This window comes from Oryctolagus cuniculus, chromosome 3, assembly GCF_051225735.1.
Source record: "Oryctolagus cuniculus isolate XC-2025 breed Fujian yellow rabbit chromosome 3, ASM5122573v1, whole genome shotgun sequence".
Taxonomy (NCBI): domain Eukaryota; kingdom Metazoa; phylum Chordata; class Mammalia; order Lagomorpha; family Leporidae; genus Oryctolagus; species Oryctolagus cuniculus.
The window spans coordinates 130,962,461-130,978,851 of record NC_142869.1 but is presented as its reverse complement, the minus strand read 5'-3'; the positions used below and the strand labels follow the sequence as shown (position 1 = coordinate 130,978,851).

General features: G+C 44.4%; 1 protein-coding gene and 1 long non-coding RNA gene across 5 annotated transcripts in view; one reads left to right on the top strand and one right to left on the bottom strand.

Annotated features, from left to right (window-relative positions):
- Window positions 1–866: 866 nt before the first annotated feature.
- Window positions 867–12,418, bottom strand: LOC149127514 (uncharacterized). Its single transcript, XR_016231698.1, has 3 exons — window positions 3,644–12,418; window positions 2,036–2,092; window positions 867–1,715 (listed from the first exon to the last, which is right to left on the bottom strand). It is a non-coding gene; the product is annotated as an uncharacterized LOC149127514 (long non-coding RNA).
- LSMEM1 (leucine rich single-pass membrane protein 1) overlaps window positions 2,605–16,391 on the top strand; it is a 20,346-nt gene continuing 6,559 nt past the window's right edge. The window contains exon 1 of one of the 4 annotated variants that reach the window (XM_070071104.2): window positions 2,605–3,238. Coding sequence is in view for 1 of the 4 variants with exons in the window: in XM_008258395.5 (XP_008256617.1) it covers window positions 3,089–3,159 (71 nt within the window). In the remaining 3 variants the exon portion in view is untranslated. The remainder of the gene's footprint in view (window positions 3,239–16,391) is intronic. The other 3 variants (XM_089329392.1, XM_070071105.2, XM_008258395.5) reach the window with 3 other exon arrangements.

Here is a 16,391-nt window from a genome sequence, read left to right as displayed (position 1 = left end):
ATATATAGGTGTTATTCATGAAATTGATGAGTATTTGCTAGGCTGGGGTTCCTGGGAATTCAATGTGTAAGAATGCTTGACTTTTTTTTTTTTTTTTTTTTTTTAATTTGACAGAGTTAGAGACAGAGAGAAAGGTCTTCTCTCCATTGGTTTACCCCCCAAATGGCCGCTATGGCCCATGTGCTGCGCCGATCCAAAGCCAGAAGCCAGGTGCTTCCTCCTGGTCTCCCATGCGGGTGCAGGCAGGTGCATTTGAGCCATCCTCCACTGCCCTCCCGGGCCACAGCAGAGAGCTAGACTGGAAGAGGAGCAACCGGGACTGGAACCCAGTGCCTATATGGGATGCTGGCGCTGCAGGTGGAGGATTTACCAAGTGAGCCACGGTGCTAGCCCCAGAATGCTTGACTTTTAAGTACTAAAATGCTGTGTGATAGATCTGTTGCTTGATTCTTGGTTAATCTAGCTCATTTGAAGCAATTTGGTATGGTCCCTGCTCAACTTCTTGAAACTTTGATTTTGAAGCAGTCAACATACATGACTTAAATCTGCCTGCGTTTACTGAATTTCCTGGGTATTGAGCCTTAGTCTCTTGAGACACAAGACTAAAGAATTTCTTCCCAGTTAAACAATCTAGATTAGAATATTTTCTTTGTCTCAAAACTCTTATTAACGTGCCCATAGATTTAGATAAGCGGGTCATCTTGCTTTGCTCTCAGTTCTTCAGAAGCGTAACTGTTCTGAAGCCAGTCTTGTCCTCTTCACTGGTGTAAGCATGATGGGATTCAGACTTTGGTGTGAGGTTTGGGTTTAAGTTGTTATGCCCAGTTCAGTCATCCCCAAAGACCACCAAGGAGCCGATACCACTGTAAAGTACATGAGAGTTTTATTGCAGGTCTGGGCCTGGACTCTCAATCACCGACGCAGCAGGTCTGAATTGAGAGCCCCGACCCTTCAGTTAACAGGGTTTTTATAGGGTTTTCAGAGACATTCTATACATCATGGTACCATTTAGCAAATCATCTCATCCCACGGGAAATTCAAAGGCCATCTCTTAGAATTGATTAGCGCATCCAGTGGCGGGAACGGACCTACTAAAGGTGGTTGGATGGCTTTGGGGTTGATGCCTTTTGAATTGATTGGCTGAAGCATAGGGTCCGAGCTGATGGGGTGTACGTGCCGAACTGCAGGGTCTTCGGTAGCTATCAATTACCTTATCTGCCCTGAGAAGACACCAGGCACTCTAGGTATTTCTCTGTTATCTGTTAATCGGCTGTTGCTAGGAGAGTTTATTGCAAGGGGAGTTCATTTATTTACTTTTAGGAGCTTCTGGCTCAGAGTTCAGGGCCTCGTCAGGCCCAAGTTACAAGATGGAGGCCTAATTAAAATAGTTAAACCTTGATTCAGGCTCAGGTCTCACAAAGTCTCCTCTCTGCTGCTTCCAACCATGTGTCCTTCGATGATTAAATGCCTTAGCCAACATTTCTTTTTTTTTTTTTTTAAATATATTTATTTATTTATTTGAAAGAGTTACCCAGAGAGAGGAGAGGCAGAGAGAGGTCTTCCATCCGATGGTTCACTCTCCAATTGGCTGCAACGGCCGGAGCTGCGCCCATTTGAAGCCAGGAGCCAGGAGCTTCTTCCAGGTCTCCCACGTGGGTGCAGGGGCCCAAGGACTTGGGCTGTCTTCTAGTGCTTTCCCAGGCCATAGCAGAGAGCTGGATGGGAAGAGGAGCAGCTGGGACTAGAACCGATGCCCATATGGGATGCTGGCACTTCAGGCCAGGGCGTTAACCTGCTGCTCCACAGCGCTGGCCCCAGCCAACACTTCCTTTCTGAAAATTTGTAATTTCAATTTATTTGAAAGCCAGAGAGAGAGAGAAATCTTCCATCTGCTAGTTCACCTCCCAAATGCCCACCACAGCAGGGACTGAGCCAGGTGGAAGCTAGGAGTCAGGAACTCTATCCAGGTCTCCCATGTGGAGGATAGGGACCCAAGTATTTGAGTCATCTGCTGCCTTCCAGGATGCATACTTACAGGAAGCTGGATCAAAAGCAGAACCTGGACTCAAGCCTGGGTCCATTTTCCTTATCCCTTGGGGGAAGAAAGTGGGGGTTAATACTTCACAGGGTCATAGGTTTACAGGAGGGAGGTAAAATACAGCAAACATGAAAAATGAGGCAATTCTCTTTTCAAAGGATAGATGGATTAAAAATAGATAAGTAGTTGGGAGACATTTTTTTCCACTTAAACTGGGCTTGATAAAATAATAGCTAACGTGTCTTTCATTTTTCAGAGTAATTTGGAATAACTATCAAATGTAATGCTCTGGAAAGCAGTGAGAGTGCTAGCGACAGTCTTGCTCTGTGAATTGTTTCTTGGGTGTTAGGTGAAGCTTAATAAAATGACATTCTTTTTCCTTAAAAGCAGAGTGAGGTTTGTACAGAATACTAGTGTAAAGGGAATTCTGTGAAGCACATTTTCTAAGGGCTGTGCAAAGCAATTTCAGGATGGATAGGGCCCATTTAGTCATTGGGCCATGGCAGAGCTTCCCAACACCTTAGCATTCCTTTTGTCCACTAGAGGGCAGGAAGCTCCTTTGCCATGCATGTGTGGGAGCTGCTGACATTCTTGGTAAAGGGTGTGTGAGAACACACAATAAAGCCTTTAAAGGAAAAACCGTGGGTGAGATGCAGTGCTACCTTCCTCATGCTGTCCAGTAGCTTCCTGCCATCACCCTAATTATGATGTCACGACCACACTCTGGCCCTGTTGATTACATTCCTTGAGTGATCTGGGGTCTTTGCTACATTAGTTGTCACAGTGGCACTCCTGCTGCTACAGGACATTTATGTATGGGAGCGTGTCATGGCAGAAGTGCTGAAGTGTGTCGGGACTTCGAGCAGCACATTAACTGCAGTCTTATCAATAAATACCTCGTGGGTTACCAACTCAGAGCATGGAGGTCTTTTTGCTGCTTCTTAAAAGTATAGTTTTGGTATATTTCCTAAAAACACCAGATACTATGAGAAAAGTTGGCATTTGGAATCCTACACTGCTTGCCTGCGTTAACACTAAATATAGACCTACATGCTCATGCTGGGGCTTATGGGCCTCCTAGGAGCTCTGTCTGCTGAAGAAAGGCAAAGGAAGACGACAGAGTAAGCAAGTTTTGTTGTGGTTGCTCCTGAATACTTGGTGCTGTTTTCCTGGTAACCTAGCAGCCAAAGCTCCCATTTCGTAAGTAATTTGCATGCTATTAGTCTGCTAGACTGAATTATGATTCTGGAGTCTGGGAGGTTTTTGTTGCATGTGCTTTTAAATTTTGATAGAAATGGTCTAGACTTGATTTTAAAAATTACTGCCTAGATATGAAGAAGACTCGGCTCTGAAGTGGAATTAAAGGACAAATTACCATGACTCACTCAGTAAAGCTTCTTACTAGCTTTGAATCAAGCCCGATTTGAACACTTCTGATTTCGTGGCTAGCAATATGGGTGCAAGTTATTACTGTGAAAAAAAAGCACAAAGCAATTTTTCATAGTTATCTTTATCAGAATATTTATTTGTGGTTAAAGAATTCTTTACATGGCAAAGAGAATCAGCCACGGTGATCAAAAAACAGAGGAAAGTGAAATTACTTACATGTTTCAGTTCAAGCTACAAGAAAGGGTCCTGTTTAAAGGATGCTGCTTTGGCCTTTCTTGGTGAATAAAGCAAGTTTGCACGCTGGAGTTAGGAGAGGGTTGAGTTATTGTCCCACAGAGTATCTTGGCTCCTCCAGCCTTGCTCTCAGATGCCCTCATTTGGAGATGCCAAAGATAGCAACCCCTGGGTGTCAAAACAGCTGTGAACCCTGATTTTATGGCCATGTGATTTTGTATCCATGCAGTACAGAGTCATTTGCAAGTCATCTGTCAGCTCTTGGTGGCTATGGACTTCCCCCTGCTCAATTTTCTCTGCTAGTTCTTTATTTCCTTTTTGCATGTTGCAGTTCATTACAAAATATATTTTCTATTTACATTGTGACTTCACCCTAAAAAAGAGATTTTCTTTCAGGGCATGGCTTTTACTGAGCACTTCCTAGGTTGTTTTAGTTTTATTGGAGTCACCTTTTGAGTAGGTAGCAAGGCCAGGAATTTGGAGATTTTATTAGCTCTACTACTACTTTTTCATTAAAAAATTTTTTTTTGGTGGCTGATTCTCTAGCTGGTTCTCTACTTTGTAAACATTGATTAAACTTTAGTATGAGGTTTATTAAGAGCAGTTACATTCCCGAAAAGGAAGCTAAGGCTCAAGGATAATAAGTCAGAGATCCAAAAATGTACTATATGTCAGTCACTGTGACTAAAATAGAACTGTGCTTGGAAAGATAATCCTGTGATGTGACACACAACCTGCATTCCTGGTCAAATGATAATGTTTGAGATAATAAAGTAAAACATGATGCTAAAAGACTTACTGGAAAATTTGTGGCCATGTACCAGTCAACACTTTGGGACCTTTGTCTTGGCTTTAAAAGGATAAGATCTGATTTATTTCTAAGGCTCTTTTACTCTATCTGCTGCTGTTTTTCTTTAGCTTTTTTTTTTTTTTATAAAGGCAGAGAGACAGAAACAGATGGAGATCTCCCACCCACTGGTTTACTCCCCAAATGTCCATAACACCTGGGGCTGGGCCAGGCCAAAGCCAAGAACGCAATCCAGGTTTCCCATATGGGAGGCAGGAACCCAAGTAGTAATCCTTCACCCACTGATTCCCAGGGTCTGCATTAGGAGGAAGCTAGAATCATAGGTGGAGCCAGGACTCAAACCTAGGCACTCTGATGGAGATGTGGGGGTCCCAAGTGGCATCTGAACCACCTCATTAAATGCCTGCCCTATCTTTTCTTTTTTGTTGTTACATCAAGTCATTCCCTTAGTCATGCTCCATAAAGAATATTTGTATTCCATAATATTAACATCAAAAATGATACCATAAATCAATACTCACAGAATTGTGTGTTCTTGTGAAATAAAATTTCAGGATAACTGAAATACATTTTAGTTTTAACTCTGAAAGAACACGACTTGTTAAGCCCACTAGCTAGGCTTTTAGGGGCTCATTTTTCATAAGTACCAGCTGGTTTTAAGTGTCACTGAGAAATTCCTAAGTTTTAATATTTTTACTTTTTAACAAGATTTATTTATTTATTCGAAAGTCAGAGTTACACAGAGAGAGAGGAAAGTCAGAGAGAGAGAGAGAAGTCTTCCATCCGATGGTTCACCCCCCATTTGGCCGCAACAGCCAGAGCTGCACTGATCCGAAGCCAGGAGCCAGGAGCTTCTTCCAGGTCTCCCACATGGGTGCAGCGGCCCAAGGACTTGAGTCATCTTCTACTGCTTTCCCAGGCCATAGCAGAGAGCTGGATCGGAAGTGGAGCAGCCGGGTCTCTAAGTGGCACCCATATAGGATGTCAGCACTTCTGGCCAGGGTGTTAACCCGCTGCACCACAGCACCGCCCCCCCCCTTTAAAGATTTATTTATTACTATTTTTACTTTTGATTGACACATAATAGTTGCATGTACTTATGAGGTACAACATGATGTTTGCATAAATGTATACACTGTGAGGTGATCAAATCAAGGTAATTTTAGCACATCCATCATGTTAAACATTGATCATTTCTTTGCAATGAGAACCTTCAAAAGGTTCTCCAGCTGTTGACTATGGTCACTATCCTGTGACTAGAACACCAGAACTCAATCCTCCTACCTTACTGCAACTTTACCCATTGACCAACTTCTCCCTTCCCCCGCCTTCCTTCCCCTCCCTAACATCTGGTAGCCACTAATCTACTCTCAACGTCTGTGTTTTTGATCTTTTAGAGGACAGAGGAAGCTATATACTTAATAATGGGTACTTTCCTCAGATATTCCATAGGTGTCCCCTCCCAACTCCATTTTTTTTCCCCTGAATTTGGCTTCTCTCAACTCTAATTATATTTCTCTCTACTCTATACTGGGGCATTAGAGGAAATTTTTAAAAAATGGTGGAAGGAAGGAAATATGTGTTGCCAATATTGTTCCAGAAACAATGTTTACTGTATTGACTTCACTTGAGTACAGGTAGACATCAGATGAGGACCTCCATCTTATTTCTGTTGGTGCACTTATTAACTGGCTCAAATTCATTGGGAAATAGTGAGATTTAAATCTTAGATATTTTAGGTGTTCAAGTTCACTTTTGGGGGGGTAAAGATTTATTTTACTTATTTGAAAGGCAAAGTGATGGAGAGAGATATGGAAACACAGAGAAAAAGATGTTCCACCTGCTAGTTCAGTCTCCAAATGGTACAACAGTTGAGTTTAGGAGCCAGGATCTCCATCTGGATTTCCCACGTAGGTGTGTTATGCCCGCAGTCCGTGGTCCCCCGAAAATCACACCACCAGAGACCGAAGTTGAAGCCAATTAGCAGGGTCATTTTTATTACGAGTTGGAACCCGGGCCTCTCAGTGCCTCCAGGAGAGGAAGCCCCCGAGAAGTCCCAAGCCCAATTCTTACAGAGCTTTTATTATCATGTACAAGCAGGCTTTAGGGGAATGCTACAGATCAAGTTGACACTTCTGATAAGTCCCGATACACCTGCCGCTGACTCCAGGGTAGGGGCTGGTTGTTATCTCAAGCTTTAAACCTCCCTTTTACATTCCTGGACCTGGGTCAGGGTAGGGTCACATCTGGCCAGGTGGAGGGAAGGGGGAGTGTATGATACAATAATGAACTTAATGTAGTTACTGGATTACTTAGCTCAAAGACACTTAGAATTGCTTATTATTACTACTAGTTGCCTAATAAGCTAATGTGATTACATTTTAGGTTACATTAAAATAATGACAATATTTTCTAGCACTATTATAATGGATAATAAGGGCATAGTAAAAGCTGGTTGTGCAGGTGTCTTCTCAGGTGGCAGGGTTCCAAGTACTTGGGCCATCTTCTGCTGCCTTCTCAGGCATATTAGCAGGGAGCTGGATAGGAAGTGGGAAAACTGGAACGCAAACCAGTGCACCAATATGGGGTTTACAGAGTCTGGCATTGCAGGCTGCAGCTTTGCCCAGCTTTGACACTGAGCATTTGAAGAACAGAATTGGTTTCTACCCTGGGGAATTTTCAGTTTATTGGGGAAGTCAAATCTGTAAGCAAATGAATGTAATAAAATACCATCAATATTCTGATAGAAAAACACACAAAGCTCCAGCCACAGCACAGAGGAAGGAGACAGATTATCTCCTCTCAGGGGAAGTGATAGTGAAGCTGTCTTGAAAGAGGATTAGGGGGCCAGCACCGTGGCACAGTGGGTTAATCCCCCTCCTGCAGCGCCAGCATCCCTGTGGGCGCTGGTTCTAGTCCCAGCTGTTCCTCTTCCAGTCCAGCTCTCTGCTATGGCCTGGAAAAGCAGTGGTAGATGGCCCAAGTGTTTGAGCCCCTGCACCTGTGTGGGAGATTGGGAGGAAGCTCCTGGCTCCTGGCTTCGGATCTGCGCAGCTCCAACCATTGCGGCCATTTGGGGAGTGAACCAGCGGAGGGAAGTCCTTTCTCTCTTTCTCTCCCTCTCACTGTCTGTGACTCTACCTTTCAAATAAATAAAGAAAGAAAATATTAAAAAAAAAAGAAAGAAGATTAGGAGGGGTGTGGAGAGCAAAGACAGCATCAGGGAAGATCCACTGAACTCAGCAACAAACCAGTTCCACTTTGCAACAAGCTAATTAAGTCTTTGGCATTTATCTCTCTGAGTGCCAACTTCTGCATTTGTGAAAAGGATGGGGCTAGACTAAGCATGTCTAAAATCCTTTTTAGGCCCAAAAATATACATTGCCATTAAACTTATTTAATGAAAAGATACAGCCATGAAAACGCAGGCTTTTACAATAGCTAGAATTTTCTTTCTAGAACCTCTTTGCATGTAATGACATGGCCACACATTCTCTTGTTGTGTCAGAGGAATGTCTTCATACAAACCTTTTCCATCCATTTGGGCTTTTCAGTGTTACCTGAAGTTGTGCTTTGTTAGAGAATATGACATTTAATGGAAATGTAAACATCAAAGTTAAAAATGACTTCAGTGAAGGGACACCTAGATGCAAGAGACCTGGGAGACCCTGGAGTCCAGCAGGGTTCATCCCTAGCACATCAAAATTTGCTAAGATTTTATCTTGGAGACTCACAGCCAGCATTTAGTGACTTAAGGACTCAAATACTGGGGCTGGCGCTGTGGCGTAACAGGTAAAAGCTGCTGCCTGCAGTGCCAGCATCCCATATGGGCTCCAGATTGAGTCCCGCCTGCTCTACTGCTGATCCAGCTCCCTACTTATGTGCCTGGGAAAGCAGAGGAAGATGGCCCCAAATTTATGGACCCCTGTATCCATGTGGAAGACCTGGAAGAAGCCCCAGGCTCCTGGCTTCTGACTGGGCTAGCTTCAGCCATTGCAGACATTTGGGGAGTGAACCAACAGATAGAAGACCTCTTGCTCTCTGTAACTTTGTCTTTCAAATAAATAAATAATTTTTTAAAAAAAATATTCCATTCATGCACTCTACTGAGGAAAAATATAAAAATCATAGCTTTGACTTAAGGCCTTGGGCAGTGAGGATGGTATACAGTCTTTTTTTTTTTTTTTTCCTTTTGAGACTCTTTATGCCCAAAGGCTGTAAGCTTAATTTGTCTTTCTATATATTTATTACCAGTCTTGCATAAAAGATTTGAGGAACCTTGCCAGGATATGAACAATGTAATGAAAGAGAAAAAAAAATCTAAAAATCAATTTAAAAACACAGGTCCAGGAGAAATACAGACATAACTGAAAAATCTGAGAAGAAAAGAGCAAATGCAGACAGGTAGGGCACAAGGAGCTCTCTACTGTTGAAGTTCGGCCACAGGTTTGAGCCTGAGCTTCCTAGAAAGCAAAGCAAAAAGGATGGTTTCAGAGTTGTCCGAGAAGGAAGCATTTCTTTTGGATAAGCTAAACTTTCTGAGACCTTTAGTTGAAATAGTATTAGTGATTCTGTTATGGGCTGGGTTAAGGCCTAAATTAATTTTCCAATTTCTTGAGAGAAGAAGTCTAAATACAGGCCTAATCACGGCATGCAGTGTGATAAACTTTATTTACAAAGTGGTGAAAATACATAGACCCTTTAGGGCTTTATTTTGGGAAAGGAGATCAAAGAAAGGGGATTATCACAGCCTGCTCTGCTCATCCTGAGTGTACATGGAGGAGAGAGAGCACTTCCATTCTTCCTAGCTTTTTATGAGCTTAGAAAAATGGAAGTGTTTACATGGTACCACCCCCATGTCCCAGGTAGGAGGAGGTACTCCCTGGGGAGGGGTCCCCTGAGTGACAGGTAGATGAACATGGCAACACAGAGTGAAGGAGGTGTGGCTTCCAGCTCATGAACTTAAAATTGCCTATCTAAACTTTCCCACATCATTCCCTCCTCAGAGAGTTCTAACCCTTACTCTTAAGCGGATGATGGAGGATGTAGATTCATCATATCTTCTATAGCTACTTGATGCTGATCCAGGATGGAGGTCCTGCCAGTCTTGGGTCCATAAATCTGTTCCTACTTCATCTAATGACTCCATCTCATGAGCTGGAGAACTTTCAGTCACCACCAATGGCTGCATCCCCCACATGGTCATCATTATTTTAGAAGATGTTGGATTCTGAAATACACAAGTTCATCAATCAGCATAAGCAAAACTGGAACAAAACCAATTACAAATGGAGTGCCCTTTAAGATGCAAAGAACATATTTTATGGACTCCCAGATAGTGGGTAGTTGGAGCTGTGCTGATCCAAAGACAGGAGCCAGGAGCTTCTTCTGGATCTCCCACATGGGTGTAAGGGGCCCAAGAATTTAGGCCATCTTCTATTGCTCTCCCAGGCCATAACAGAGAGCTGGATTGGAAGAAAAACAGCCCAAACTAGAACCAGAGCCTCTATGGGATGCTGGCACTGCAGACCAGGGCTTTAACCTGCTGTGCCACAGCGCTGGCCCCTAAAAGCTCTTTGATTTTTTGGAACACGTTTTGTAGCTTTCCTGTCGAACAAAGTGGGTCTGTGTCAGTACCTTTTAAAGCTTCATACATAGCCTTGGCTAATTTATTTTTATTGTAGGAAATCCAACAGACTGGAGGATGAGGGTGAAGAAGGAGAAAGAAAGAGAGGAGAGTGTAAGAGAGAGATCAAGAGATAGAGAGATCAGGAGACAGACAGACATAGAGAGATCAGAAGATAGAGAGAAAGAGAGCTATTTGTTCAGGAACAGGTCCTTTTAAAACTTTGCTGGGGGGCAGGCAGGGAAGTAGAAGCAGTGAATCCCATTAGGATGGGGGTGGGGCTGACACTGGTGGTTGGACCATGTGGCTACCTGGCTTCCAGCTATGGCAACGAAAGCTAGAGCCTAGGATGATGTCAGGACTGCACCATTTTACTAACTTTCCCTCCTTTTTTTTTTTTTTTTTTTTTTTTTTTTTTTTTTTTTTTTTATAAAGCAGTTGTATGGGATTACATTAGTCCCAAAAGAACAGGAGGGATAGAGGGCCGATGATCTGTCTTTAGAGCTACTTCCTGCTGACATGGGGCAATGAGATACTCTTCACTGGCGTGGGGCAATGTCTCAAGTGCTGTCTCCTGGGTAGGGAGCTGAGTATATCCCTGTAGCAGCATTTGGTTGATCGCCTGGCTGCTGAAAGCCTTGGTTCATTCCATTATTAACTCCTGTAAACACTTAAGCAGGCATGGTAGTATAAAAGACATGTTTAGAATAGCAATCAATGATCCTAAGAGTAGCATTAGTCAGGTAATGAGAGGATTTCATAGAGGAGAGGAAATGAGGGGGGCTCTGTGGACCCTTGTGAAGACTATTTGATGGACATGGTTTAAAGCTGATCCCAACCAAGACCAGGAGAAAGGCCACTCAACTTTTGCAGCAAAGCCTTGGCTATTAACCCAAACCCTGGAATCCATATTCTACAGAATCCTGCCATTCCCAGAAATGTTCTTAGCTGCTTTTGTCTGTGGTGATCCTATACATAGAATAGCATTCTTTCTCTTGACTGAATGAGCACGATTTCCTGGATGAAATCTTGGAAGGTCCACCATGCCTGAGATACTGAACCCCAGGAGGCAAGAGAGCAGCATAAAGCTAAAACAACAACAAAAAAACTCCACAAAATCACTTTGCTCATCAGGCATGCAGCATGTGACTGGCCACAGGGGCTACCGTTTGGAGGTGGAGTCTATTGCCCATCTTCCTGTAAGGATGGAAGTCCTCATGGTGTCCACCCACTTGGAAACCTTGTGTTTTTACTGGAAACTGTCATTTTGTAGGGGAAGTCCCACCCTTCTCCACAGGAAGTGAACCCTCTGCCATGTTTGGGCTCCCACTTCCTGAGACTGTTACCAGAGAAGCAAAGAATTTATACATGAGACAGAGAGCAGTGGAAAGCAAAATAGCAAGGTTTATTAGGGTAGGTACATCCTTAAGAACGGATGGGCACCTCTCCAGACAGAACCTGAGAGAGAGTGCCCCGTTCACATTTAGGCTGGGTCTTTTAAGGGGATGGGTCTTGCCTTCCTGCCTTTTCTTTCCCCCTCTCCTTCTTCTCCTTCCAAACAAAGGACTTGTTGGTTGTAAATACGAAAAATTCCTTTCTGAGTTTTCCCCCTGAAGTTATCAGACAGGGGAAGCCTGGCTGGCATCTCCCCACCTTAGAGGAAGGATTTTTATAAGGCCAGGAAGAAGGGGCAGGAACCCCTGGAAGATTGTGGGGAGCCATTGCACCACGCCCTAAAGATGGTGCCGGCTCCTTTCTCCCGGAAGGACTGGCAAGAAACAAACAACTCCTAATAAGGAGATGGCTGAGCTCCCTTCTGGCTTCCGCATTGCTGTACCAATCAATCCTTGCCACTTGGCTGCTTTTGATTGGTGTGCTGATGGCTATAAGAGGGAGGGGAGAGGAAAGGAGGCGGAAGAAGAAGCTTGTTCAAGGTTCCTGAATAAACTGCTTGAAGAAGAGTTCGGGTTGTGTCTTCCTTGCTGGTCGAGGGACGTGACAACAAGACACAACCCGAACTCTTCTTCAAGCAGTTTATTCAGGAACCTTGAACAAGCTTCTTCTTCCGCCTCCTTTCCTCTCCCCTCCCTCTTATAGCCATCAGCACACCAATCAAAAGCAGCCAAGTGGCAAGGATTGATTGGTACAGCAATGCGGAAGCCAGAAGGGAGCTCAGCCATCTCCTTATTAGGAGTTGTTTGTTTCTCGCCAGTCCTTCCGGGAGAAAGGAGCCGGCGCCATCTTTAGGGCGCGGTGCAATGGCTCCCCACAGAAGATCATCAGGATCCAGGCAGGACTTTAAAGTGCTTCTGGAGCTTCCACAGTAGGTACTGGTCTTCAGGCCTTTCTCATACACACATAGGCTCAATTTCTGACTTCCTACCTACGAGACCATGTGGTTACTATGCAACAGAACTGTCTCTTTCCAGTTTGTTCCACAAAAAACTGGTAAATGAAAGGTCCCTCTAGCATTCCTGGTTTTAAAACCAAAACCTGAGGCAAACCCATTGTTGATAACTGTGAAATCCTTCTATATGACTTAAAGGTTAAGTTTTATATATATACATTTTCCTTAATGTATAAATATATACATTTTCCTTAAAAACACATCACAAACAACTTGGAATGATTTAAATATCAGCAAACACGTGTAAACTGGCCCCTTTTCTTGCATTTTCTCCCAAATTCCATTAACCCTAGCATTTTGTGTTGGCATATGCTCACCCAAAGCTACCAAGATTAGGAACAAAAGACATTAAGATTTGCATTTTATCCCAAGCATCTAAAGCTGAGAGAAGAGAAACCGAAACTGAATCCACCTGAAGTGAAAACCTCCGGTGCATTTGTTCAGGTGCATTTCTAAAGAAAAAAATGAGCATTTGCTGAAAAAGTCCTTGCATTTGCTCAACAAATCAAATTTACAGCCAGGCTAAATTTATTCAGAGAAAATAAATCCATAGAGTTGGGTGACCAACTGCCCATGTGTACATTGATGGAACATGTGGCAGAAGGCCCCAGCCTCCAGAGGCCAGGCATTTTTAAGGAAGGCTAGTGATTGGGGTAGGGGTAGGGGGAAGTAGGTGGAGGGGAATTCCTGGAATTAGGCTGGGCCTTGGGAACCTGAAAAAGAATGAGTGGTGGGGTATTGGTGTGAGACCCAATTGGGATTCAAGGGCAAGGTATACATTCCAATGTTTATCTTTTGGGCAATGAGCAAGAATGGCTGGGGCTTATGTCCTTGTTCTATCACAGGGTGAGAGTAGCAGCCAATGGTTCCAAGAGTGTGACTATTAGAGTTGTTTTTGGAGTCGGTTGGTCAAGATAACATTGTGGCCCAGAGCTGTTCCTGAGATCACTACTGAAGGAGAGGAAGGATTCGAAACTGATCCCAACCAAAACCAGGATAAAGGCTGCTTGTCTCTTGGGGGTAGAGGGGTTTGTCTGTAGAAAAAATTCTGAATAATCATACAATGTTAAATGGGGGTAGAGGACCCCCAATACACACAGATCAGGAGTAGAGCCATTGAGGTAAGAGTAGAAGATATGATTACAAAGGCATGAGGCCCCAAATGGGCTAGACAGGTGATATTGGAATTGGCCCCCTAAAATATGATAACAAAATGTGGCCTCCTTAAAGTTCCCCAAAAGTCCCACCTGGGGTGCCATATGAAATCAGAATTTAGGGTACCATACCACATCACCGTATTCTTATTAATAAATTTCCAATATTAATAAGCCCATGTGGGTTCTTGCCTAATATTCAGAGAAAAATTCTGAATTCTGGCATAGATAAATGAGGCAACATGGTACATTTTTAAGCTTTTATTCATGAGAGAAATGCATAGGAGAGAGCTTTATCTAAAAGAGAGGGATGAATCTGGATTCATACTGAGTACCAGGAGCCAGCCACATGGAGGAGCATTTAGGCCAGGAAGCATGGGGCAGGTGGCCCAAAGGCCATGGTGCTCTGGAGGCACACAGCTGCATCCAGCGCTTTACTGGCAAAAGGCCAAGGAAAGGAGCCAGTGGGCACATGGTGTCCTAGGCTTTTACTCCACTTCTAAAGGGGAGTGGTTAATTAAACTGATTGGCCAGTGGGTGCTCAGGTGTGGCCAGGAAGGGGCATGAAGTCACACAGGGGCATGGTCTTCCAGCTCACAAACCTAATCAATTTTATTCCATAAGCCTATCTACAGCACAGAGTCTAAAACAAAGGAAAGAGTCATTACTAGAGGACCTAATTGAGGAGATCTGGCAGGGTCAGCTTGACATTCAATTACATGGTGGGATCAAAAGACTTGATTTGGGATCCTTTATCCTGTCTGGCCTGCTCACAATAGAACAAAGAACCATCAGAAGGGTGGGATAGGTGAGTTGTTTACAGTAAACTATGAGCTCAAAAGAATGGAATTGCGACTCCCTTGCTATTCTTATGGTAAAATTGGATCAGTAGGGGGAGGGGTGAAGACCAGTTGGATGCCCAGAACCAAAGGGTGACAGCATGGAGATGGACCATTTTCTAAACTTGCCTTTGCTTCTCCAGGATGAAGGTGTGTGTTCCGGATCGCCCAGATAGAAAGAACCAGCCAGACTCACCAAAATGCAAAGAACAAAGGGACTTTATTTATAGGTCCAGCATGCTGGGGTCTGGTTCTCTAAGCAACGCAGTGCTGGGAGGCCAAGAACCCCTTCTCTTTGTTCCCAGGGTTTTTAAAGTTCCCGGGCAAACAAGTATTACATCCGCATTCCTTCTTTCCCCATATGGCTATACATCGAGTCCGCCCACCTCATTGGTTGCCCCCGCCTGGCCATGTCAGGCCAAGGACTGCCCTGTGTCAAGTTTTTTCTTCTCCCAACAGGAGCGTCCTGGGCCTAGTCTGTTCCTTTGTCTTGTGAGAAGTCTGTCATGGCATAGCTCTGGCCTCTCACAAAGGTATTAGAGTGGATCATAGATAAGACAGGGGGAGTAAACATGGATAAGGGCAAGCAGGAGCTTAGAATTCCCAGGTAGGAGGGGGAGGTATAGTGAGTGAGACAGTGAGAGCCGGAGCATCAAACATAGAAGAAAGGGGTTTTGGTTTTTAGCTTTGGAAGTTAAGAGAGCATGAGCCAGAAAACAAGGTGTAAAGAGAAGATTTAGAGATGAGATAGGAGAAAGACTGAACATAGATTTTCTTCCACTTTTTAAATGCTCACAGAAATGGTAGAGATTCTGAATGTCAGGATCAAACATGCCATTGTTAGGTAGGAAGTCAGAAATGAGATTATGTGTGTGTGACAAAGGCCTAAGGAGTTGACATCTAGGTCCATCCAGTATCCGCATTTCAAAGTCATCCTGATAACCTTCCAGGTGCAGCCCAGTATCTGCACTTCAAATGCCCTGCCCCTTCAGATGCCAGCCACGCTTCCCCCTGTCTGATAACTTCAGGGGGAAAACTCAGAAAGGAATTTTTTGTATTTACACCCAAAAAGTCCTTTGTTTGGGAGGAGGAGAAGGAGAGGGAGAAGGGAAGGCAAGACCCACCCCCTTAAAAACCCCAGCCTAACTGTAAACTGTGCGCTCAGCCCTCTGCCTCTCTGCTGAGCCACCCGCCTGGCATGGCCAGGTGTATTCTCTCCACTCAACCATGTAACCTTGCTCTCCTCCAGTCTGAGCGACTGGGCACTCTCTCTCAGGTTCTGTCTGGAGAGGTGCTCATCCATTCTTATGGATGTCCCTACCCTAATAAACCTTGCTATGTTGCTTTCCACTACTCTCTGTCTCATGCTTGAATTCTTTCTTGTGCGAAGACAAAAGCCCTGCCTTCTCCAGTAAAACCATTGAGTGGCCATTTGGATTTTTTTTTCTGACAGGCAGAGTGGACAGTGAGAGAGAGAGACAGAAAGAAAGGTCTTCCTTTTGCTGTTGGTTCACCCTCCAATGGCCGCCGCAGCCGGCACGCTGTGGCCAGCGCATTGCGCTGATCCGAAGCCAGGAGCCAGGTGCTTCTCCTGGTCTCCCATTCAGGTGCAGGGCCCAAGCACTTGGGCCATCCTCCACTGCACTCCCTGGCCACAGCAGAGAGCTGGCCTGGAAGAGGGGCAACCGGGACAGAATCCGGCGCCCCGACCGGGACTAGAACCCGGTGTGCCGGCACCGCAAGGCAGAGGATTAGCCTATTGAGCCACGGCGCTGGCCTGGATTGGTTTTTAAGGTAGGAGGCAACTGAGAGGAGGGTTGGATGAGACATGGGACAGGAAGTTCCCATGGGGACCTGTGGATTCAGACTGGTAGATATCAGGCTTCCCCAAGATCA